The sequence below is a fragment of the Egretta garzetta genome, unplaced genomic scaffold (genome assembly GCF_000687185.1).
Source record: "Egretta garzetta isolate BGI_Z169 unplaced genomic scaffold, ASM68718v1 scaffold946, whole genome shotgun sequence".
NCBI lineage: Eukaryota > Metazoa > Chordata > Aves > Pelecaniformes > Ardeidae > Egretta > Egretta garzetta.
Genome location: NW_009260032.1, coordinates 65,380 through 91,142, shown reverse-complemented (window position 1 = coordinate 91,142; position 25,763 = coordinate 65,380). Strand labels below are relative to the sequence as shown.

General features: G+C 44.3%; 2 protein-coding genes across 11 annotated transcripts in view; one reads left to right on the top strand and one right to left on the bottom strand.

Annotated features, from left to right (window-relative positions):
• Positions 1 to 9,996, top strand: part of AK8 (adenylate kinase 8) — a 68,843-nt gene extending 58,847 nt beyond the window's left edge. The window contains exons 11-12 of the mRNA XM_035896556.1: positions 7,108 to 7,188; positions 9,750 to 9,996. Of these exons, the coding sequence (XP_035752449.1) occupies positions 7,108 to 7,188; positions 9,750 to 9,996 (328 nt within the window). The remainder of the gene's footprint in view (positions 1 to 7,107; positions 7,189 to 9,749) is intronic.
• On the bottom strand, positions 9,049 to 25,033 carry GTF3C4 (general transcription factor IIIC subunit 4). 10 transcript variants are annotated; one of them, XM_035896550.1, is made up of 6 exons: positions 23,217 to 25,033; positions 21,263 to 21,393; positions 20,255 to 20,343; positions 16,937 to 19,570; positions 12,764 to 13,178; positions 9,049 to 9,811 (listed from the first exon to the last, which is right to left on the bottom strand). In XM_035896550.1, the coding sequence occupies exons 1-4, from the start codon at positions 24,957 to 24,959 to the stop codon at positions 19,506 to 19,508; spliced, it is 2,028 nt and encodes a 675-aa protein (XP_035752443.1). In that variant the 5' UTR covers positions 24,960 to 25,033; the 3' UTR covers positions 9,049 to 9,811; positions 12,764 to 13,178; positions 16,937 to 19,505. The 10 variants fall into 10 exon arrangements, with proteins under 10 accessions (XP_035752443.1, XP_035752441.1, XP_009639334.1 ...); XM_035896549.1 differs by lacking the exons at positions 9,049 to 9,811; positions 12,764 to 13,178 and adding an exon at positions 13,627 to 16,238 and having other exon boundaries at positions 16,937 to 17,095; positions 17,380 to 19,570; XM_035896554.1 differs by lacking the exons at positions 9,049 to 9,811; positions 12,764 to 13,178 and adding an exon at positions 13,627 to 16,238 and having other exon boundaries at positions 16,937 to 19,004; positions 19,118 to 19,570.
• Between the last annotated feature and the right edge of the window lie 730 nt (positions 25,034 to 25,763).

Sequence of the window (25,763 nt, the reverse complement as noted above, 5' to 3'; positions counted from 1 at the left end):
CGTGACGCCAGTGGAGCTGCTTTGCTTTATCCCAACCCGAGATCCAGCCCATTGTTCTGCAAAGCAGACAGAGAGTGCTACCCCGCAGGGCTGCCCCTGTTCCCCCTGCGTAAACTGGTGTGGCATCCGCTGAGACGCTGCTGAGGTACTGGGCTGGTGGGGTGGGATGCGGGAGGGACCCTGCCACCTCGGCTGTCTGGGCTGTTGGAGGCTGAGCGCATCTCACTGGTGGGTGGAAAACATCTAACAGAGTCATTACTCTGCACTGCTGGGGAAGGGAAGGAACATCTGCAGCTACGAAGGATGTTGTTCATCTCGCTCCCCTGGCCAGAAGCCATGTCCTGGGAATAGTGCCCCACTTAGCTGCCTTTTGTAGTTATTTGACAGAAATGCATCCATTTGAAAAGAAAGATCCAGTGTCTGGAAATAGCTTGTCATCACATGAATCATTATAGGAGCTCAATGAGAAAAGCCCTTGTGCCAATTAACCTGTGTTTTAGTGTTTATGCAATGTGTTTTCCCTTACGGTCAAAACCTAGAGGGTGAAATTACTTCCCAAAATAGAATCAAGCATCTTCCATCAGAAGATATCCCAGAATTTGAAAGACATCAGTGAATAAAACCTCCCAACAGCTCCTTCCATAAATAAGCAGTAAGGATCCTTTCATCCACTGCACAGACAGGCAGAAGTGGTATTTGGGGTAGGAAGTGAACGTAGACCCATGTCCAGTCAGCAGTGCAGCCTCAGAAGATCATTTGTAGTCTGGTTACCCATGGGCAAAATACCTGGTTTATTGCTGCGTTGAGAGAAGCCTGGGGAAAAGGTAGATGAGATCTATGTAACCAGTTTAATTTTTAAGAGGGGATTTGGGGATGCAGAATGTAATTATGGAAATATAATGTGCTCAGGACCCTGTGGCTGGGCCCCCTCTTGAGAAGAGGCTTAGCCAAGGCTTCAGGTTCCAGGTGTCTACACTACAGGAAAGGGAGCATTCTTTAGGGGAAGTGATTGATCTCAGTCAGGTATCTCTGGCTAGAAAGTCAATAAAGACAAGATAACCTGGGCTTTAGCTGGGATTAGTCACTAGGGATTCAAATCTGAACTTCCTTGTGCCTGCCAGCTTGAACCACTAACTTGGTTTGCCATTTTATTGTGATAATTCAATGGTGCTACCCAAGAAAAAGACCTTTTTGCAATGCGGATTTTTCTTGTCCCTTGACCAAGCCTGCCATCCCACCCCTGTCTGGCATGTGGCCCCTGTACGATCCAGAAGTTTGTACAGTTTTATGCATTTTTGGAAACTTTTCAAACCAAAAAACCATGGTCAGTTTTAACAACAGATCTTACAGTTCAGCTGAATTCAGGACAGTTGCTAGAGTTGGTACTTGTCTCCCTGCCAGTTCAGTCCGTAATGCCCCCTGAGGCTTTTCCATCCTTTTGCAAGAACTGTGTTACTTCCTTCTCCGCCTGCTTTGGCTCTATTTTATGAACCAAAAGGAGGAGCGTGCATTTGTGCCAGCGATCACAGAAGGATCGTACCTGTGGTAGCCTTTTAGAGAGCTACTGCAGCCGTACACTCCAACAGCCTCAGCTCTTTCTCAGCTTTACATCTCAATTACAAAAATTGTAGCCATTGCGTTGCCAGAACTAAGTCCTCCAGGAGAGTTTCTTTCCACGGGGAATTGTGCCATAGCATCAGATATCTCCATATTGAGCAAGATGTTCTGTGCCTTATGAAAGGCTCAATTTTCTGGCCTTCAATTTGACATTTTCTCTTTGTCTGCCTGGAAAAGAGGGTAACTTTGTGTCTTTTCCTCTCCTTTCTCTCCCTCCTCTCCTCCTTCTCTCTTGCTCTCTCTTTCCCGTTCGCTTTCTCTCTGATTTAGCTGGGGTTCTGTCAAAGTTCTGCCAGCAAAGTTTGCTGTAACTTTGAGATCACACAGACAGCTGATCTTCACATTCTTTTTTTTAAAGCCGACTGATGTGGTACGTTGTAAACTGCCAGGAGCACTTGCTAATTTAGTAGTTAATGACAGTCACAGAGAGTGTTTTTCTTGCCCCTGGAGAGGTTTTAGACACAGCTGGGGTAGATTTGCCACTATCAATTATGCACAATTTTAAACAAGAATTGGCCAGCAGGGGCCTCTTTTTTTTTGCAGAGTGCAGAGCATGAAGAATGGGAATATGGCAGCTGGTACCTGCCTACGAGGGAGAAGATATATAGGAGTCAAGGAAATAAGGGAAAGATTAATAGCTTACTATTTTTAAAGTTGCAGTTTCAACTCCAAAGTTTAAATGCTACATTAAAAGTGGCCCAGTGTTGTTTGGTGCTGTGGTTTTTTTAATTCAAGCATCCTAACTTTACTGCAAGGCTTGATCTAGCCCTGGTATAACCACAAGTAAGTCAGTGGTCTCTGTTTTTAAAAGCCAGGTAGGGAGTCAGGATTCTGACTCAGATATCACATTGCATCACTTTTCATCCTTAAAGGAAAACAAGGTATGAATTCAATTGGATTTAATGGGATAGGTCAAATTTCACAGACAATTATTTTACAAAAAGGGCTTGGCTTTGGGCTCCCCTCCACCAGTGTCAATCCAGAGCAGCTGCAGGTAACGGGAAATGCCAAGGATGAGAATCTGACCTAAGTAAATAGCTCAGGTCTAGAACAGTCAACGTCTGGATCCATCAAGGTCAGCCTCATAAAAAAGCTGTGTTTAAATTACAGGACCAAAACCAGTTGAAGGCTGTAGCTTACAGGCACAGCTTTAGTTCTCTGGAGATGTGAAGGCAGTGGAGCCATCCTGGAAGGTGGCTGTCCATCCGCAGGAGGAGCGTGCTTTAATCCTTAGCTCGGTGATAGCAGAATTCAGGCACACAGCACTTGCATGTCTTACGGCAACACTCATAATTTTTCCATTACAGGTGCTTTGAGTTGGTGACATTATATCCACACAACAGGAAAACCACCACCAAAAAAATTCTCCTGAGGACACCTCTGAGCACTGTCAATTGTTAATAACTTGGATTAGCTAGGTTGGCTGCCATCTGGAGCAAACGCAGTTCAGGATTAGATGAATGCTGTTGCGTAGGTCGGAAAGCCTTTCTTCACTTGTTGTATGGTTGTGACACATTTTTCCAAAAATGCTGTCTCACAATCAGGCATGAAATAAAACTTCTGCCACCTGTACTTTTACCTTCTCCTCTCTCCGTTTGGGAAGGGAAGCCATGGGGATGGCCTGGTGCCCTCTAGGATCTTAGATGGTGCTGTCTGAATAGTCAGAAGCCAGAAGCGATTGGAATACCCTTTTGGAATGCCAGATGGCTGGTAGGAAAACAACGCTACATTCCAGCTGTTAGAGGCCTCATGTATTTCATCGTCATCCAAAGGCGACTGCTTCTCATTCGACTGGGTACACAGTGAAGGTGTCATCAACATTATTGATTTGTTGGAATTTAATCTCTCTAATGTATCCAAAAGCTGTAATAGATTAGATAAGTGATGTCAAGCACAGTGAGGAAGAGGCAGGATTCTGACACAAGATTTTTTTTTTTTTCCTTTTAACATTTGTGTTCATGGGTTTATTATCTGTGAAAGCTAGCTGACAGGACTGGATCTTCTCTCACATCCCTCTCCTGGGAGGGAGAACAAAGGAGAGAGGACAGAGCTTTGCTCACAAATCGCTTGGCTTCAGTCCTGCATCTAGCAGCGGTGTTGCCACTCAGTGGTCGTTAGGGGGACATTTTCCCTCAGAGAGCCAGGCTGAGAGGCTCTACTGGGTTATACCCACAGACCACCAGTTTGTAACTGGATGAGTATGATTTTTGGTCGCCACTAGGTAGATGCCAAGCCCATGATGCAGGAGTGAGGGTTCCTGGTGCACCTCTGCCCAGCCCTCCCTAGCGCGCACCTCGCGTTGCTGCTGCTTGACATTATTCACCTGTTGGGGAGCCAAACTAACATCTTGCCAACTCTGGAAGAGAAGCCGCGCGAGATGCTAATCGAGAAGTATAATGTAGTATACTTTGATATGAGGCTGTGTTTCCTTGCCTCCCTGTCTACCAATTCTGATGACATCCGTTTCATATTTCCCCTTGATAGAAGTTGTGACACATTACAACATACAAAGCCTGGCTGATTCCTAAAGCGAGCTTTACAGGGGATTCATTTATGTGAAAAAAATTGCACTCGGTATGTGAAAGGGGCCAACCTCTGCTTGGAGATGAATCCAGTACTCGCAGGGAGTTGCTCCAGTTACTGCCCTACCTACTGGATTGAGGTCGTGTGGATTTCCGAGAGAAATCCAACAAACGTTACCTGGGCAGTTGGAGGGTCAAGTTCGTTGTGCGATCGGAATCACAGTAGCCCCAGAGAGAGACACAGGCGAAATGTTGCTCAGCAGTATCTCAAGGAGCTGAAGGAGCCGTATCATATACCCAAGGCTAACACTTCTCAGAGAGTGCATACATGGAAATAGGCTTTACTCATGTGAGTAAGCCTCCTGGGGCTGCATAATAGACTGTGTGTGGTATGTGTCTCCTTCAAAATGATAATAAAGCTTTCTAATTGGAAGTATTTTAAGTCGAGACAGTAGTTCTGTCAGTGTTTTTCCCCTTCATCTTTTTTTCCTGCTTCTGAACGATTTTAAACTGACAGCCCTGGGGAGTGATGTTTTCTCTTATCTATAGGAGATGTATGGTGTGGCAGGGTAAGGCATTCCACCTTCTGCTGGAGGGACCACTGGATTTGGAGTTTGTGCTGCTGTATAGAATATTCTGTGTGTGCCATTATACAATGCACGTGAGGAAAGAAAATCCATATTAGCAGGGATGTCTATACGCTCCCACACCTTCCCCCTACACTCTTCTTTAATGGTGACACCAGACTGGATAATAAGAAGCATCTTGTATAAAAAAGAAGGGAATCTCAGACAAGGCTTTCAGAGTTCATTTTGTTGGCAGCTTTTTAAGTGGAGTTTTTTAGGCTCTTCTGTTTCAAATACCATAATACTTTTTGAGTTAGAAACTATGAATTACGACAAGCTTTCTTGATATGCCGGGTTATAATCCTTTAGTGGTTTTGTTTATTTCAGAATGTAATAGGAAGCCGTATCAATTATCATGACTGTATAAATGTTGTTCCTCTCTACTAGAATATTCATCTTGAGACACATCATCAGATGTTACCTGTTCTGACAATCACGGGTTTGTGCCATTGTTGGGCAACAGAAACAAAGAAAAACAAAATGTTAAGAGTGTAAGGGATAAAAGAGTGTTGAAACTGTTGTTCTTTTCCTGTCTTTGGAATCTCCGAGATCTTGAATGTTTTATTCCTGGCTGTTATTTTGTTACCACAGTGTGAATAGAAGTCATTATCTGTAAACATTTGAAGAGAGAGATGATTTTCATAACTTTAAATCCTACAAAGGATTCTAGTAATCTGCTATGTGCATGCCAAGGTAAAGCTCAGCCTTTCATCTGGTCTGATCCCACCCAGTCAGTGTAAAATGTTCCTTTGGTGAATGTCTAAAGCATGCAGTATCTTTTGTGAGAGGCAGACAAAAATGAAAATAGGAAGCCCGGCCTTGAAGGCAGCAGCAGGAGAAGGCGTATTATAAAGAAAAATGTATTTACAGCCTTCAGACCATGTTCAGGTGGTAAAAGCTTATTTTTGTAAGTTTTCAAAGGAAGCCTTATTTTTTATTTTGTTCTGAATTAATCACTGAATGTGATCTTTGTCCAGATCTGCTTTACTCTCCCGTTGCAGCGGCCTCTTCCAATAGCCGGGGGACAGGGGACTCACATCTGCTCATTCTCAGCAGTTTGTCGAGAATTTTCTGCTTTTGAACTAGAATATAAAATTAACAGAGCCATCATAATGAACCAAAATGCCAAGGAGGAGTCAATGTGAGATGGGCACAACTGTTTACATGCAACAGTGTAATGGGAGTGGGGTCCATAGTGGTGTATGCTCTTTTCTGGTTCTGCGTCATAGAATCATAGAATCGTTTAGGTTAGAAAAGACCTTTAAGATCATCAAGTCCAACCGTTAACCTAACCCTGCCATCCCACCACTAAACCAGCCTTGATTCAAATCAGGGCTTTTGCGTAACCTGTTGAAATTAAATGAGTTGGCAAGTCCCACCCCATCCTCTGGTGAAAAGCTGTTCCTACCATGGAACCCATACCACTGACACCGAGGGTCTGACTTTTTAAGATGCTGAGCAACGATGTCTTGTTCAGACTCAATGGGAATTGCAGATTTTGATCTTAAAATCGAGCATTAATATTTCCTCGTTAGCAGTCTCAACCACAAGGCCGAACGTCGAGCAGGTTATGCCCTACTGAGCTGCCTTCCATGCCCTGGCGCTGTTCTCTGCAGGTCAATGCTGACAGAAGGGACAGGGAATTGTCAGCATCGTCATGTGGCACGTATTAAGCCGTATTACTCATTCTACTTCAAAAGATGCAGGACAGGAATGGAGACAGGAGGACTCACACTGTGGGGCTGTGAGGGGAGGTAAGGGCAAAAGAAGTGGAAGTGGACTCAATCAGCAAGAGGAAACTCCCTTTTGTGGGCACTGAGTCGTGCGGTGCTGTTATTAGGGAAGAATGCATAATATTGGCAGACAAGCTCTTTTTCTGTCCTTGACAGGAAGGGTAGCATTTTTTATTTACCTTTCGCAGAGTGCCGTTGTGATTGTATTTGCTAGTTGGGTTGAGAAGCTGGATCCAGACGAAGTTCAGAGGTAACTGCTGGATTGCGAGCGAGCTATGGCAGGCTGAGATCACTCCAACTGTGTGTCGGTCACTGGTGTCCACACTGTATTGCCCATTAAACCCAGTGCACACAGCCCCACACACACTGTGCATCAAAGAGCTTCTGCCTTGATGGCCTTGGAGACCAAGCGAGATGTGAGGAGAAGACCCAGAGAAGAGAGGTCCTGTGCGTATTGCGAAAATGCTTTCTGATGCCGCAGGTTTGAGCGGTACTGTCACTTCCATGTTGGTGTGTGCTGTTCGTTTGGGTAAGGATTAACTCATGCTCTGAAGGTCACAGGTGATGTTCTCAGGATGTTAATGTGCTTAATTTTTTTCTTCTCCATAGGGTATTTTTCTTCAATCTCCCCTATGAATCCATCATGGAACGACTGTCTCAACGGAGGACTGATCCCGTCACTGGGGAAAGGTTAGCACTAATGTCTGATCTTTAACATTTTTCAAGACTGCCAGTGAGATGAAAGCACCAGATAGACTTCATAGAAATCTGAGGAAATTCAGGAATATTGTACTCTTGCTTAGGGACTCCTTAAAAGAAAAGTTAAAACTTTCATAGCTACTCGAGTACCAACCCACCTACCTGCTGCAGCAAGCTCCTGTTCTCAGAACAGGGCATTTTAAAATCTTGGAGCCTGAAATCTGCAGTAGCAAATAGCTCAGGTCTAACATTTTAACGGTAACTAAATTGGTAGGTAAAATAATGCTGAGGGAAGATGTCTGAAACCTAGCCTAAATGCAGATGGTTTTCAGATATTCCCATGGGAATTGTGAAGGCTTCCCAGCCGGAGAAAATGGAAAACTTGCTGCCTTTCACTTCCCCCAGCTCCTGTGATGGTTCTGTCTGCTGTGGGATATTAATATATTTCCTGCTCAGTAGAGCAAACTCATTTGAGTCACTGAATCTCTGTAAGGTTGGGTTCTCAAATGCAGCAGTTCATCTCGCTGACAGTCGCATCACCTCGTTTCACCAGTGACCTTCAGGTTTACCGTCTTCTCCACCCTTGGTTTTCGGGGAACGAGTAACAGTGAAATATCTTCCTAAATACCTGCTGGAACTGGCGTGGATTTGCAGCTTCACTTGTGCTCGGTTTGTACAATCCCCTACACTGAAATTTTAAGCCACTATTTTACTTTTCTAATGGTTAAATGCATCCTATTGAATCAAAGACAAATACTGAACCCTGAAAGATTAAGGCCATAAATACTGGATTTGTCCCAAAGTGATACACGATTATTCAGACATCTCACTCGAGGTGCAACATTAACTTGTGACAGGCACTGTGATTTGCTGTAACTGTTCTCTTTGGTTTAGTAATAAGTGATGCAGTTGTTCAGAAGAAATGAACAGTATGAAGCAAAGCATTCACACATCTTTGCATTTCTTATCATTAGGATTAGCCTGTTCGGTATCTGCTCCAGTTAACACGCTTCCTCCTTCCAAACTCAGGGTTTTATTCCTTCCAAATTCATTGTGAATTTAATTGTTTTAGATGTTGATTCTAATCCTCGGCATTATGTTAAACCTGCCCCGCTGGCTACAGCGCAGTGGAGACGGTGGCCTTCAGCTGTGCTCTGAATAATTCTGGTGTGGAATGAACTCCGTGTCCACAGCACTGCACCAGCTGGAGCCGCAACGCAGTTCTGGGCAGACACAGAGGAGACTCTGCTTCTCCTCCCAGTTTTGTGTCTATCCCAAGAGTTTCAGAAAATTGGGCTGTACAGGAAGAGAGAGAAACTGGTTTTGTGTTGGGGCACAGGAGACATTTACTCAGAATTACTGTGGCAGGAAATTTAAATACGTGTTTGCAAAAGAGCTTTTAGCAGTTGTTGGGAGGAATGCAGAAACATTATCCAAATTCTTTTGGGTGTCAGCGGTCTGGGCAGACTGAGCTGGACACTGCAGGACTTGGGGGATGAAAATCTTGCTGAAACCTGCTGCCTAGTTGAGTGAACCTACCCCTGTGAATTCAGGGAAGCCAAATTCTGGTATTTCAGAAATCAGAAATAACCAAAACCTACCTCAGAGTGAATTAACCTCTTTTTATCTTCAGCTACTATAAAAAGATGTTTGCAATTCTACTCTACCTGGTATCTGCCCAGAAATAGAGACCGTTTATGTCTTAACTTCTTCCAGTGAGCTTTAGCAAACGCAGTATTAACCCTACTTGTAGTGGCTTATCAAGAGGCAGCAAACCTGTCTTTCAAGCTCAAGCTTGTGGCGATTCGGAGCCTGTGTGGCACGAGGATGGTGCTTCCACTGCCCTTCTGCTGCTTCCGGAAGCACTCAGCCGCACGCGTGCTAATAGGAAATACTTTCAAAATTTTATATTGGTGAACCCAGCCCTGTCGCTGCACTTTTGAATCTTGGCAGGAAAGTCCCCAGTGTCTGAGAGCCTTAAACACATTTTTAGTTACAAGTCCTTCAGCACTGCCTGGGCGCAGGGCTCACTGATTCACTGCAGAGAAAGCACGCAAAGTTTGGCGGCTTTTTCCCAACTAACGCCCATCATCATCATAACAGTAAGCCACAGCAAAGATTGTTAACAGGTGCTAAGCTTTAAGGTTAGGCTTCTTTAGACGCTTTTTTTAAGCTAGGAATCAAAGAATACAAGTAAAACGTGTTACCTTGGGATTGGATCTGGAACAGATCTGGAAATGCTTCTGAACCTGGAGCACTGGGCACATAACGGGGGTTTCTCCCCACCTCGTGTGAAGTGTATAAACACCAGCAGCACCCTCTCTGCATCACCTCAAGAGAAACTCATGGCTTTTGAGTATCCAGGATTCTTCAGAGCAGGAGTTACAGATTACTTACCCTGAAATTTCCAATCATTGTTTTAAAATCCCAACCTAGACTAGAAAGAGGCACTTCCAAGGAACTGCGATAGGCAAAAACATGGAGTATCTTAGGGAATGGCTGCTGTGTCCTCAAAGTGAGCTGAAGCAGTGACATTTCTATCTCGTCTCCAGATACCACAATACATTCAGGCCAGCGCCCACACCGGAGATCCAAGCCCGTCTCAGGCAGAACCCTAGAGACAAGGAAGAAAATATTGAGAAGCACGTGGAAGCCTATTACAGGAACATCAAGGAACTGGAGGATTTTTATGAAGACGCCTTTTATGTCAATGCCGACCAAGACCCTTATGTTGTCTTTGAGTTTATAGAAAGCTGTATCATTAAACCCCTCCCATGTAAAAAAATTAAAAGCTTATAATTAATAAGGATGATTTCTGGAACAGTTGATTTTAAGCTTTTCCCTGTAATGTTCGCAGTCCGGCCACTGAGGCAACAGGTTATCAGGAGTGAAGAGGATGTTGGGCAAGCTGTGTTAAATCTGAAGCTCCCCAAGGCTGAGCGAAGTACAGAGAGTAAGGAATTGTGCTTTAGGGGAAATTTTTTCAGCTTTTGTTTTGTGATCCAGGTATGAAGCACTGTGGCTAGGGAAGTTCCTGTGTAGAATTCCAATGTCTTTTTCTGATCCTGTGAATAGTAGTTTTGTCTTAACTATGTAATACCCTTGAAGCCAATTTGGAGCATTAAAGCTATTAGATGTGTTTGTGTCTTAATTCACTCTGCGCTCTCCACCAAAACCGCACACGCGGTACCTGCCTGCCTCGCTGTCACACTCTGCTGCAAGCAAACACAGAAGCAAACAGAAAAATGAAGCTTGCAGCTCCACAGAACACTTTCCCCAAAGACAACTGCAGGGTTTTGAGGCCAGGATGCAGAGGTTTTTACTCCCTTGTTAACTCAAATTGCTTAAAAAGTTCTGTCAAAACAGTCGCTCTGCAGATGCGCCAGCTGTCCCCATCGCCCTGTTCTGCAGTCCAGCCCTGCGGCCAGGAAGACTCAGAACAACTGGAACAAATATCCAGAGCCATAGAACCACAGAAAAGTGGTTGCAGGTTCATCACTTTCAGAACCCAATTAAGGACATAACGAGCTGCAGGAGCAGATAGGTCACTAAATTCTGTTTTCCTCAGGGAGCAGCCTTTGCCTGCTGCTTCCCTGACTGAGCTGTGGCTGGGCAGGTTGGTGGCCCACATTTTTTTCATCTGGCTGCAGTAAATATTCAGGTAAGTGCTTCTTAACTGGAAAATCCTTGATGAAAAGCACAGTGCTCTGTTAGCTAGCTCAAACTGTGGCTATGGAAATGTGCATCCTGAATACTTCTAAGGAAGGGGCGTGATTTGCTGTTGTGATTCAGAGGAGCACTGAGTTTGATGCCTCTATTATGTCTCCATCCGTTTCTCCCTTGTGTATGAGTGTGAATTCCCCTTGACCAGGGGATGGGGAGAGGTTTCAGCTTTCTCCTGGAAGCCCCTCTGTCTGGGAAGATGTGGGAGGCACACGCCTTCTCCTTTCAGAGAGGCCAGGCCTCCAGGAGCCTTTTGGTTTTAGGTGACTTCTCTGATCTGTTGCTGCAAATGAGTTGGGTTGCTGCCTTTGATGGTGTGTGCCCAGGTCTATGTGGAGTGCTGTAGGGATGTATCTGACAAATGCCCTCCTCGCACCCGTAGAGTGAATTCAGGTGGGAAGACCCTGGTTGTCCAGATGGCTATGGGGCTATTGGATTATTTTGGGAGAGTTTAAAGTCAGAATTTTCAATACCTTTGGGAGGTTTGGTGAATGGCAATTGGACTTGCCAGCCTTGAGGGCAGCTTTAAAAAATCTCAGAATAAGTGTTTTTGAAATCTAAGAAAGCCAAATCCTCTGGCAGCAGCGACACAGCCGAGCCCTCTGTGCCTCTTGTGCTGAGAAATTCCAGCTCACAGTGCCAGGCTGAGGCAGCGGCTGCTCCCATGGTGCAGGCCCCGACCACAAACCCTCGTGTAAAGCTGGGCAAGGGCATTTATAACAGTTCTACCTGTTACAAATGTGCTGTTTGGTAACCTACTTGGGCAGCTGTTTTTTATGCTATTGCTCTAAAGATATGCTGTAGCATTCATGCATAATTGGGAGCCCTTCTATTAATAATACATGGGAAGCTCATCTTGCTAATATCACCTTCATCTGAGTGCTCCTACTAAATATTTTGATAGATGAAATGGATAGAGAGTGTATTTAAATACTGTTTGTACTGCAGCTAGGGTACAAAAGGGACAGCGCATCTTTAATTAGACAGGTACATCTGCTTAATTAATTTAGCTGTAAAGCCCTTTTTCCTCTTCATTCTTTCATCTATATGCGGACGCTATATTAGTTCCGCTCTGCTGGTTCCATAGAAACTGAGAAAAAGAGCTCGTCTCATTGAGATGCGCTTGGCATGCCTGGGTACGGAGTCTCAGGTCAATGGTCAACCCCCAAGGGTTTGCAGCAGGCCTGAAGTGCAGAACGTAAGGGTTAGCAGAACATGCTAATACTCGTGTAGAACTCTCCCTCAGAAACAACTAAAACAATTGACATTCATTTAATTACTGTAAACGAAACAGCCCCTGCATCACTTTGCATAGCAAAGCCTGTTAATACCAAAAAGGTTCAGTGGGTGGAAGGAGGAATTAGGCTTTTATAATTGGAATGCAACACTTGAAAACCAATTTGGTTACTACGCTTGATTTTATTAGCATCTTATTCTAGCAAAACAAATGTTGAGCAATGAGAAAAACAAGGTAAAGAGGAGGTGATAAGAACGCAGCAGGGACCAGACGTTACTTATGGTCCAGCTTGCCCAGTTCTGAAATGGACGTCTTCTATCTCTCCGCTTCCCGAAGACGCTTTGCAGAGAGGGCTGCTTGGGGGTTGTGCTGTGCCCTATATATTATGCTGTTAATTACGTAGTTCAGCAACACGATGAGTGTGCCCAGCTGTTCCACAAACTTTTGTGTCCACCTGTTCCGAACAACGGAGCCTTCAGTGTTCTGTGGTGGGAGGGTGCTTGGACCCCCCAGCAGGAGACCCAATCCTCCAGCACTGTCTCTGCAGGGACCCCCTTTAGCACTTGGAAGATTTCCCCTGCCACCCCCTTTGGTTTCCCACCTTACCCTCTAAGCCTTGGGTGCTGTTTGGGTGACGATGCCAGCACAAACACCTTAAATGTAGATGGTTTTGCCACCGTCCGTTCACAAGGTGCTGTAGAAGCCATGAGACTGTTGCGAAGGAAGGGCCAGGCGTTGGTACAGGTCCTTAAGATTTGGGTTGGAGCAAAGAGAGGCTTGGCAGGTACCTGTGCCTCAGTTCTGCTTCCCGGGGGGCAGCTGGAGCTGAGTTGATCTTAAGTAGGAGCGGACTGTGGTTGTGACCCTGTAACTGCCCGTCTGTGTCACCGTTGCCGAAACTGAACCTGAAAGGCAACCCTTGCCTTGTCACGGGTACTTCGTACGGAAAACTGTCCGTTCCCCTCTACAGGCAGCTCTCCTGGGTTATTCTCCTCTTTCTGCAACAAGAACTGTTCCGATTCTATGGAAGAAAAGAAAAGGTGATGTCAGGCCCCTTTCATCAAAGGAAGTTGGCTCTTTAGTAGAATTGTTTTCTGGAGCTGGCATGCTGCCACACGGCCATCAGGGAGCCCAGGGAAAAGAGGGGTTGAACCTGTGCTGGCGAGGAGGAGGGAAAGGCTGTGTGGCTGAAGGGCACTGTCAGGCCCCAGGTCCTCTCCCAAGCTTTACCACCGCTGTTCTGTGACAGTGGCCACAGCAAGATTGTTATTATTGAGGTTTTGGGTTGTGGTTTTTTTTTTTTTAAAGCGTGAAGTGTTATGCTGAGGGACTGAGTGCTTAACTACACTGCTCCCTCTTGCCAGTCTCAGCTCTTGGGACCCCGTGTTCCTCCCAGGAATTCAGTCCCTTAAAATACAGACATTGCAAACAAGTACTTTATTTATTTATTTAGAATAAAAAAGGAGCAAGATTACAATGCTACAGTCGCAGTATACAAAACATTCATCCAGGTTTGCTTCACGTTTACAAAATATGCCATATACACAGCACCAATATTCACAGCAACTTTGTCAGACCCTCCCGTGAACTAAGTCTCAACGGAGAAATCCAGAAACTAAAGATGAAAACTCAGTGTTGTTTTTCGTTCAGCCTGGTGACCGTGTGGTCGGCCAGCTACAACGCTCCCACCCCAGAACAGAATTAAAGTAGCATGACAAGATCGACTAGGTTAGCTGAGTAATTAAATTGAACTCTCCTCTGAACAGTTCCATTTGGATGGCTCATGGGTTTTCCCTTTTCAGGGCTGGCCTCCCGCTTTTGTGTTAAATACGAATGCTGCAGGGCTGGCGCAGTCCCATAGCCCCTGCTGCAGGCTCTCAGCTCGGCGCGAGTCCTCCTGTGATGAATGAAGGTGCTACAAACATTCGCATTTGGGTTGATTCAGCCGCAGCCTAGGACAGTTCAGGGAATTACTCCACTTTCTGACCCGAACTGTGAACACTAACAAGTGCCCCGTGTACCAGCTGCATTGCAACGATCAAACCAGTCATCCCCAGGCAGCTGCGACGCCCCTGAAGTCGCTACCCAGACTGTGACAGAGCAGCAGGACTTTCAGGTTTCTCGAGTGAAGAGTGCTAAAAACTGAGTTAGCGTTAAAAAATAGCGACAGAATAAGCATATTCCAACTGACACCAAGGGTCTGGGAATGTCTCCAGTGTAAAGTCTGAGTTAAACTGAGTACAGCCAAAGATTAGCACAGACAGAAATTTAAGTGAGAGCAGGTGTACAAGGCCCTCCTCCATTAGAAGTGAAAACTAAAGCTCTGTGGGCATCGCTGCACACGTGTACCAACCTCTACCAGCTGTGAAAGAACGATCATGGATTGAGACTTCCAGGAAATGGCTCAACTCCATCTTGTTAAGATTCCCGCACCTTCGATGGGTAGGACAGGACTCTGGCTGAATAAAGCCAATCTCAAGTTGTCCTTGCTTACCCATATGGAGCGAAAAAGCAGCTTTCCAGCCCGGTGTTTGCCAGCGGAGCTGTGAACCACCAGGCATCTCCATGCAGATGTTTGTACCGGTTCTGGTTAAAGAATAAACCCTGCCTGCTTTGGTGCAAGTCTGGAGTATAACCAGTGCAACTTGGGGGTTTACAGGCCGGACAGAGAAAGCTTCAAAAGGGAACACAGCAGGGGGATGAGGACAGATGTGGTGTCGGTAACTACTTGGAGCATTTCACCCTTATTTACTGAGACCCCATAAACAGCTTCTTCCAGTTCATTTAGATGCTTACTATAAATCTGACTTTTGCCCTGAGTACCAACACTTTGAGGCCAAGACTGCAATTGCCCTTACTGCCAGCTGCAAAAATATGAACTAGTGCTCTGCAGTAACAAATGCTGAAGTTTATTATAAAGTATCAGACTGCTAGTAACTGCACATCAGGTGACTGCCAGAAGGAATTCAATGAACAGCATGAACTAGGTTGTAAATGCCAACAAGCGCTTTATCATGACTGACACCAGGGAGCAGGCACTGACATACCCAGCTCCACTCACACAGAAGGGCAGACTGGAGAGGATGATGAGGAGCCTTCCTTTTCCTGCAGCTGCTGTTCCACCCCCTCGAAGGGAATCTGTCGGTAGACACATCCGACTGGCCTTGCACAAAGCTTAGAGCTTGTCAGAAGAGTGACAGCTTCAGCGATTAACCCTGACCTGCTCCGTGGTGAGGGCTCGGAGGAGCAGGGACAGGCGCTCTTCCTCGTTCTCTCCCTGATGCCGTAGCCCGTAGGTGGCAACCAAGACTCCAGCAGTTCTGCCTGCAAGGCCACCCGGTTTGTGAAACAGCGGGCAAGGAATAGGCGGGCTCTGTGTTTGAGAAATTAAACTTGTACAAACAAGTCTCCTGTAAATGTTAGGTTAGGGCATAACAGCATCAGTGTGACGTTAGCCTTTAACTAGGCCTGTAATGCTTGCGTTTGGTGCTTTTATGTCAAGAAACCCTTGATGAGGCTAGAATAAATGATGTTCTGCTGCCCATAATCACTGAGGATACATTAGCCAATGGATAAACTGGTAAGTTTAAGAAAATCAGGGAACAATTTATTGCCTGGATGTATGCATTAGCAACCAGAACTGTTTCCTCTCTAGCAATATACAGTAGGATTTATAGGACGGGGGAACATACAAAAGGCAAGGATGATTGAACAAGGAAGTCCCCAACCCATCGCTGAGTTAAGGTAAAAGGCAGCAGTGAGTTCCACCATCACCGATTCCAGAGGGGGGCTGTAGTTTGGAGAGCCAAGACAGAGCCCTCGTGACCCCAAACTTTCACCTCAGTTCAAACAACGGATCTAGCACCGAGGCTCTGAGAAGCCGTACAGTCCACCTGGGTTAGCTTGGATTTCTTCATCCCAGCGGAGGAGGGATAAACTCTTGTTACTGGCAGGAGTAGTAAACCTTAAATGTTATCAGAAGCTACTTATCAAGGACAATGACACACTGGCTTCAGACACAGAACACAGCGGGCAGCTCTGGCTCTTAATTCTCAGATGCAACAGCAAATAACACAAGCCTCTAAAAAAAAAAAAAAGAAGGCAGAGCATCAAGAACCGCTTGGTCTCTCTGCTGGAGCGTTAATTCTTCCTCTGGAGACGAGGCACCGTGAACAGCCACAGTGTTTACCATCAAATGGCGAAGCAGTTGAGAGCCTTAAACTACTTGAGACATCTTGCAAAAATTAGGGGAAAACTTAGCGAGACAAACTCGGATTTTGTGGGAGTTATTCTTTGACTGCTTCACTTTGTGTCTCAAAACAGACTGGGCCTTAATATCGGATGGCTCCGCTATGCATTAGTTTGAGAAGGCAGCTCTGTCGATGGCAAACTAGCACAAGGACCTGGCAGCAGGTGCTCCTGCCTTCCCTCCTCACCCACTTGCCCCCCCCAGGTGGGATGAAAGCAAGGGCTTTGATTAGAAGGCGAGAGATAACGCATCAGGGTGCTGCTGCAGCCCTGCAGGCTGTTCCAGCGCTGTAGGAAGGGAACTAACCTCCACGCGCCCAGAACTGCCCGTCACGAGTCCAAGACAGGTAAAAGGTTTCCTGAAGGAAGCCTCAGCTGGTAGCTGGGCAGAAAAAACCAGTAAGATCAGAGGTTAAATGTTACTGGTCTGAGGTGTGCTGTGCTATTCAAGCCTACACTAGTTAAAAATACACATAGGGACCAGTCATGGCTTAAAAAAAAAAAAAAAAATAAATCACAGTATCTCTTTACCTGTTGTGAATGGGTCAGGGTGAGAAGTGAAAGCTTTGTGCTAAAGGATCTCCACGGGCATGCAGGCAAAGCCGACATCATTGGCTTTAAAATTCCATTCTCCCAGCAGTCATAAACCAGGTTAAATAAACTGGCAATGGTATACTGAGTATCTACTGCCTTGAAAGACAAGGAAAATAAACATTAATGCTGCAACATTAATGCTAGGTGTACTAGAGCTTCTACCTGTCCAAAGCATTAAAACTCAGTCCAGGGAAATTCAAGAATGCTGGAAGTAATCACCAGGAATTAACCTAATGATGTCATGCTGAACCTTTTGGTCAGCCAGACTTAAAACATTTCAGCAGATCAGGATATTATGGTTTCTACACCAGTATCAAAGAAACCTTATTTGTGCTATTTTTTTAAAAGCACTTACACGTGGTTCTGGAGAGTTCTCTCACCTTTTCCGTCACCAGGTGAATTTTGGAATCTGAATGCTTACTGATGAACTGCTCAGGACTGCCTGGACAAGGACTTGCAGCTTCCACTTAAAATGTTTTCTCTACCTTCTGTTCAGCTCGTGCTGGGAATTGACGTTCTGTTCCCCCCAACCCCATCAGCACTGGGAAGGAGAAGGTAAATGCTGCCCCAGGTACAGTACCTGGCCTCAAACTACGCACACGTTGGGTATCAAAGTTACTCTTTGTTTTACTAGGTGCTACCACGATCTACATTTTCTTTCTTTGCAGACACACGAAAGTAATTTCAATTTTCAATGCACAGCAATAAAAAACTAAACATTTCTTTAATACAATTATGGTATCACTTCCAAGGATATTTACAAACGAGGCTAATTATTTTACAGATGAATGTGCTTCTGCTGTTCTAGTCTACTATATTAATAATATTCTCAGTCAAAGCACTGTCATGCTTAATGCATGAAACACTGAATAGTAAGGACAGCTGACTTGTTTTAATGTTAGCTGGAAAAAATTTGCTCCTACTAAAGGTGAAGGAACGTTAAGAAAATGTGCATAGTCATTAAATCAAGGAAATGTAAGCACCAATCCACACATGCATTGTTGGAGACTGATACCGTCAGGGCAATTCCTTGATTTCTCAAATAGCTACAGAGGACTTCACCCACAGTCAGAAGTGTCATGAACCACAAACAGGGCAACACATCCCAGTGTCCAGACTGGCGCTCTGGAGAACGTAAATACATAAACTTGGGATTATTTGACAACATGGGTTTAAGTTAACGAGACAAACCGTACCAAGTAGCTGTACACATTTTGGAGGTATTATTCCTCTAACACTGCATAGGAAGTTGAAAAGGATTCTCCTGCTCCCCACAGGAACCAGACACCAAAGAGAATGATGATTTTTTTTTTTTTCTGGTAGGACAGTTAAAAGGCAGAATAAATTTCTGGGCTCAGCCGTGCTACATCACTGATGTACTTATGAATCTCTTGCTGAGAGAGGCAGGGTTATGCACAAACAGCTTCACCAGACGCCATCACCACCTGTGGAAACTTCACCTACAACATCTTGGCCATGGTGGTGGTTGGTTTTTTTTTACTGTGTTATTGTGAAAAGAGAAACTGTCAGCTGGGAGCGATTATTTGTGTGTCAATGTCAAAATTATGTAAAAATCCATTTCTGTATGAGAGAGACTCTCAATTAAATTGAAAATAAGGTAAATTGGTAATGGTTTTGGTAACTGAGTTACACTGGAAAAGATGATTCCTGTTGGTAGAGGGTTAAGTGAAACAAAAGGCATATACATTGGCAACAGCTAGGCAATAGTTAGAACTTAGTTCAGAAAAAGAAAGTGGGGCAAGAGACTTAGTAGCCTTGGAAATTATATATATATTAGTGTTTAATCTAATTGCTATTAGTTTAATAATTATTACACTTAAAAATTATTCTTACTGATCCATATTTGACCCAGGCAGCCAATATTACCCTTCTGACTGCAACACTGTTATAACAGTTAAAGAGGCAGTTATTCTTCTAGACTTTAAGTGAAACTAATGTAATGGCCAATTTCTTTCATATGGCTGTAACTGGCATACGCTTCACTCTGCAAGAAATTAGAACCACAAATTATTTTGATAGTTTAATATTCTGCAGCAAGTGCCAGTGCTTGTTAAAAAGCAAAGGAGAGCACTACAAGCTGAAGCCTTCTCTACCCACCAAGACCATTCAAGAGGCAGCTCCGCTGTTCCCATCCTAGCTTTGGGGAAATCGCACAGTTGTCAGGCAGGAAGGACAGTTCACACTGCGTGCTTAAGACTTCAGTTCCTTTTCAGTAGAAAGAAGCGTGTCCAGCTGCTGAGGCTTCAGTGGGGTGCATTTCCAAACTGCTTATAAACTCGCTTTTCCAGCTGTACTCCTTTTTTCCGGAGCATGGAACGGGCTCTGGACTTAGGGAGTTTCTAGACCCTCTGATGTTCTATTTACAGGGTCGTGGACAATGTCTTCCCCCTCCAGTAAAGTCTGTATTCCTGTGCTCTGTATCCTTCGAGACTGAAGGGAGCTTATGCAGTAGAGAAACCACTTTCAATCTTTACATAGCTTTTCTCTAGAACACAGGAGAATCACAGAATGTGCAAGGTCCTTGCAATAACCTCTTGATCCACTCAGGATCTGCAAACAAGAAAACAAGTTGTTTAAAGCTGGAGGTAGAGATGAACAAACTAAATAGTAATCCTGAAACAGTTTGTATATATTCACCAGGCAGGATTAACAGAGTTCAGAGGAATCCAACTCCATTTCTGTCTTGAAATGTCAAGTAATGCCAGTTTAAATCCCACTTCAGTAGGGGACAAAATTAAGGTGAAACAGCCCATGCTGTATCATTACATACTCATCTGAATAGCTATACAGGAAAAAAATGTAAAGGATCACCATGCTGCAAATGTACTGTTCTCATTTTCTTAACTGGAATTAGATCCTTCACATAATGCCATCCTTGGTTCCTGTTTCTCTGTCCCTCTCCAATATAAGGAAATCAGGTTTACACCTTTCCCTACAGAGGTTTAAGTTCTGTAGTTGATCCTTAGTGCTGACTGGAGTACCCGCATATTATGGGGAGAGGAAAAGTATCACCTACACTTTAAAACAAACTGTTAAGAGTACTCCATGAGGGTTGGTGTTTTGGTTTGTTTGTTGTTTTTTTTTTTAAGCATACCAGTTGGTAAGAAAATGATTTTCTTGCACAGCTTGTCCTTCCTCAAACTCTGAAAATCAAAAGTCAGTGAAACTAATTCATTTTGCAGATAAAACTTAAGAACACATAATCCTGTCCCTTTTGGCCACAGGACAGTTTACCTTCTGGGGTTGGATGCCGTGCAATGCTGTCGTGAAGCAAACACCTCCTGTATACCAAACTCTGACAGGACTGGTAGGTTAGAAAGCACCTGTGAAAGGACAAGCAGTTTTATCAAGAGGCTTGGGGTTTTATTGTTTTGTGACCTGCTCCTATGCCCTGACTGGGGGCTGGGTTCTGTTCCCAGTAGACCTTGCTTTCTGAGAGTAAGGGCAGTAATGAGCCACATTAAACGTGAAAATTAATAACTTATTAATTCAGGTAAATGAAACTTCACAAGTGTACCCAATCACATATGGTCACAAAAATTAAAAAGGCCAAAAATCAATATACCATTGAAAAAAAGTTGGCCAAAAAACTTTAGCATACAGTAAATGAGGTGAAAAGCTTGAGGGTTACTGGACAGGGGAAGAACCATGGTGTCTTTAAGGCAGTGACTATTTAGCCAAACTTGCACATAATATCTGTTAGGCAAAGGTTTTCCTTTGCGGCAGACCACTGACTTGCCAAGTTTCCAGGGACAATCACCATGTACCTGATATATCAATGTTGGAAGATTTCCTTTTCTAGGTGTTCCAGAACTTGTCTGACTTCTCAGTGTAGCTGTTTCCAGACATTTTTGTTAAAGTACTTTGTTTTCAAATACTGAAATAGCTAGAACAAACCCTCCTTCACGTGCTGTTTCAAAGGATGACCTGTGCTTGATTTTCCCTCGCCTACTTTCTCCCTGCCTGCCCCCATCCTACCCCTGCTTGAAGAAAAAAAGTTAAATGATCAAAAGCATTTTGTTTTAAAAACAGTGTGCTGATAAGAGAACCAAATCCAATCTACAATGCCCTCTCTCTCTCATGAAAGAGGACAGATTAACAGCCAGTAAAAATTGCAATTAACTGCAGCATGGATAACATGCTTTGTGACTTTACTCCAACACTAAGAAGTGGTTTAGGTTAGCTGGTTAAGGATGTTTAAATTATCCAGAGGAGAGCAAAAACTCTTTAAGAACCAATTACCTGAGCCAAATATGTCCATTGGAGCAGACTGCCTGTTTGCGATCAGTGAACGGCAGGATCTCTTTACACAAGCTGCAGTGCTCTGGAAAAGTCTGTTTGTTCATTTTCTTTAAGATATGCCCAATCAGCACCTGGGAATACACAGCAGTCAGCAGTGTTTACAGCAAGGCAGCTGCCTACTGAAAGGTAGAAACATCTCTCAGGATATTGTGATTTCAGAATAGGATACAGCATACAAAGATCTATGCTCTTCACTGAATTCAAAGAAATAAAAGCCTAAGAAATATAATACAGTGATAAATATGAATTTATCCTCATTTTGTTGTCATCTCCAAAAGAGTTCTGTCCCACAGTAAAGGGATACAGAACTTAAGAGCAATACTGTTATGTTAAGCTACTTGCAAATTTCAGAATTACTGAAGCAATTGGTATCATGGCACTGACCGTTGTAGCAACGCTTTCGTGTTCTCATGCCTATCACAATGGATGCGCTAAAAAAAAAAATCCTTTTCAGAAATTGCCTGGATGCCTGTCTTCAGCAGTTGTCTTAGAGTATACATAATGTTTATAGCAGAACATTTGTGTGATCAAATTTGTCTTTAACATTTCAATAGATATAAACCACATTCCAAGGACCTTTAAAATGTGACAGCAAACTGAATAGATAAAATAGAATTTGGAAGTCAGCTTTTAATCACTATGAAAAGAAGAATCTTGTTTACAAGGTAAGAAAAGCAGCCTCTCAAACCTTCAGTTCATAGTAATTGGATGCTGGAAAAACACAAGCAGTTCTGCCAGAATACTTTCCTAGTGAATTACTGATGGCCACACTGTGGGGCCTGCCTCTAAGTCCAGCAGAGAGAACACCAGGCTACACCAGTAATGGAAATGTGCCTCCTTCCTCTGTCCTTCTGGATGCAATGTAAAGCTTGATTTTTAAAGCTGAAGTGATTTAAAGACTTGGGTACTGAAAGGAACTGTTCTCTGCTCATACAAAGAGGTACAGAGACATCCGAGACATTCCTGTCTTAATTCTTAAGAGCCAGGAGGCTGATGGCAGTGTTCCCACTGAAGCTTCCTTTGTCGGATGTCTATATTCAGAAAACTTCATTGCCCAGTGCAGGGTTCACTGATCGCTTATTTCCTGCCACAAACTCTACGCGTTGCAATAGTCAGGATACTGCCCTTGCAGTTCTGCTTTTATTTTGGTAGGGAGCATTGCAAGTTTGGAAGAGTTCCTATCATGGCCAAGCATTCAGTTATGCTTATTTATTGTAGTTCAACAAATGCAAGCATGCCTGAAGGCTCAGGCAATGTATGTTATAACAAATACATTCAGTTAGCTTGGTCAATTTAAAATCCTGCATCCTGCATAAAGTTCTGAATCACTGCATTTGATTCATAAAACACAATCACTTTCTGAACCTCTGTAACTGATCTCTCCACTGAAGGCTCATGGAGCAATGACAAGACCTGATGTACCACCTCAACAGTCACTGTACTTTCAATTATAAATACTTCAAGGAGTGATACTGCAACTCTTAAAATTAGAACTGCAGACAAATTGACTAGAAGTACCACCTCCTCGGTTTAGTTTTGTAGAGATGATAAGGATTAAATAAGCTTAGCCACGAAAACCAACATCTCTCTCAACGGGTACGTGTTCTAAACCCACCAACAGCAGTGGAATAACCATGGTCCTCTCCCTCGTTCTGCAAAAACTCAGGCATGCTTATTCTTTGTTGTATCTGATCCAAATTTCAACAACTGTATTTACATTCTCTCCTGTTCCATAATTTCAAGGAAGGCCAGCTTAAGCTGTATGCTCTGTAGAAGCTGACTGGCACGGCTGACATGATTACAACTCTCTTTCCCACCCCTAAAGTTGTATTTTCATTTAAGGATATGGAGGGGGGAGAAACACCGAATCCCCAGAGCATAGAGGTGCACTTACTCGTGCTGTTCTGTCATCATAGCCATCATCGGACATTAAGAAGTCACAGACTCCTCTGGTGGGAATACTGGTGTTTTCTGTAATCCATGTGTGTAGATAAACTTCTCCCAACACCCGTTTCATGTGTTCTCGTGTCAAATGCATTTCTACTGCCTCAATTTGTGCCTGTATTTCAAGCAGCTTTTCTTCCATTGGCTCGCGGCCTCCTATGTCACTTGACTGAGGAAGAGAATCATCTGCAGTGTCATCTATGTCCATACCTTTGCCTGTGTCACATAGGGTCTGCTTGCTGGCTTGTTTAGAAGTTCCTTCCTCTTGGTCATCTTCAGTGCTGCCCATCCCAGGGGAATCCGATATCAAGATTTTTGCATCCTCGTGGGAAGGTCTCCACATGACCTCTGAGGGAGCTTTCTGCATTGACTGGTACAAAATCCTCAGGAGAAATAGCTTAAACCGCCAGAAGTAAGTAGAACCACAGCTCTCAATCTTTTTATCCAGTGCTTCCTGTAAGAATTGAGGAATATGCTTATCCTTCAAAATTTTCCAGCGTACAAGATCCGTCAAGTCCACTTGCCGGAAAAGGTTCTGAACAGAAGATTCCAAGAGCTGCGCAGCTGCCTCCTCAAAAGTCTTTAGGGTTACAAACTGAACTTGGTAGTTTTTGTTAACCGGGTGAAGACCGTTAGTCATGCCCTCTGTCGTAATAACTGCTAAGTATGCACCGCATGGGCTAACAGCTATTCCGTGAGTCCTGACAGAGCCAAACACTTCCGAGAGCTTAATCAGCTGGTGCTCAAACTTTAAAGCAACATCCGTGAATATAGGAATCAGCTGCCTTACCTTTCCATCACTGGAGCACGTATACACCGTGCCATTCTGTTTGTCTGCAGTCATAGATACGATTGGCAAGGAATGAAGCCCTGTCACGTGGGAATTATGGACATTCAGACCTGCTTTGGATATCAACAGGAGACACCAAAACACGTAAGCTCCTCTTGCAGCCACCACTAAGCTACAGCTACATTTCTGGTAGGGGTGGTAGAGGGGAATGCATTTGATGCTATGCACTGGTAACTGGTCCATTTCTTGCCATAAGACTACGGGTTGTCTCAGCGTAAAGTACCCTTTGACAGCTTTTAGATTGACAGGAAGGATCTTAACCGGTCCAAAAGCACTCCCTACAATAAGTCCACTCATCTTTCGGTTGTTATGTTCATACTCCCACCAAGACAACACACTTGGTGAATTTATTCCGGACTCTATTGTATTGCAAGAAGTAATTGATTCCTTACCCAGAAATGGAAGCTGAAATTGCCAAACTGCAATGTTACCGTTTTCAAAGAGTACTGCTAAGAGCACGCTACCAACATCCCGGCACTCGTTGTTGTGTTTAACCTGCTGCGTGGTGCAGATGCCCGACCACTCCATGCGCACGGGCGTCTGCATGCTGTGCCGCCGCTGAAATTCAGAGAAGTCTCCTAGCTCTCCCCTGGGGCTGTCAGCCTTAGACAGTTTGTAACTGGCTTCATACAAACGCTCCCCGTAGATTTCTGTCAGGTCCACCAGCTGCACCCACTGCAGCCTGTTGAGGTTCGCGTGGATGGTCAATCGATTGTCCATGGTTAACGCTGCAAGCAGGCACCTTCCGTTCGCGTCGCAGCCCAGCGGGGACCAGCTGGAATACTTGAATCCTCGCATAGGCGGCAGTGACTTCCCCTCAGGGTTGAATACTCGATCTAGCATAAAAGTTTGACTAACCGTTGGATCCACTGAACTTGCGAACTTTTCCTTACATTCTGCTACCTCCTTTTTTGGACCAACCTAAAAGACACCAAAAAGAGCTTTTAAAACCATTGTAGAGCTTTTTTTTAGGAAGACTTGCCTGGAGTTAATTCCCACTTGAAACAGAGCATCCTCTACCACAACCTATACTACGCTGGTCCGATGGTTAATTAACCTCACTCTTAAAGACTTAAGCTTCATTGTTGACCTGAATTTGTCTCATACCTCTGTTCTCAAGGGTGTACTTAAAGGTCCTTGGCATAATGTTCAAATTGTAAAACACTCAATATTTCAACTCAAGTCACTCCATATTCTCAGCATTGTTTTGGAAAAAAAATTAGATCCGCAACAAAAGAATTATTATTTAATAAGACATTCAGCCAGACTTGTTACCCCTCTGTGCTAAGGACTGTAAAAAGTCAGATGCCCCCCTGAAGCCCAAAACAGTCCCTGCTGCAAAAATCTTTCAGCCTAGGTAGCAAACCAAGAAAGATTTCTAACTTAAAATGTTACTGAAGTAATTGTTATCAAAGCACTGGAGCTTAAGTGACTCTTAGAAAACCAGCTAAACTTCAGAATCCCTAAAATCCACTCGATACGTGAGCATATCGCGCCCTGGCATTACCGGGCTACGCGTGTTTTCCCTCCCTCCTGCTTTGAAAAGACATCAGCGCCTCAAAGGCCGGGCGCACCGCAGCAACTCCCGCAGCCTGGGGGAGAGGCGACCCCGGGGGCTCCCCCACCGCCCGGGGACGCAGCGGGGCG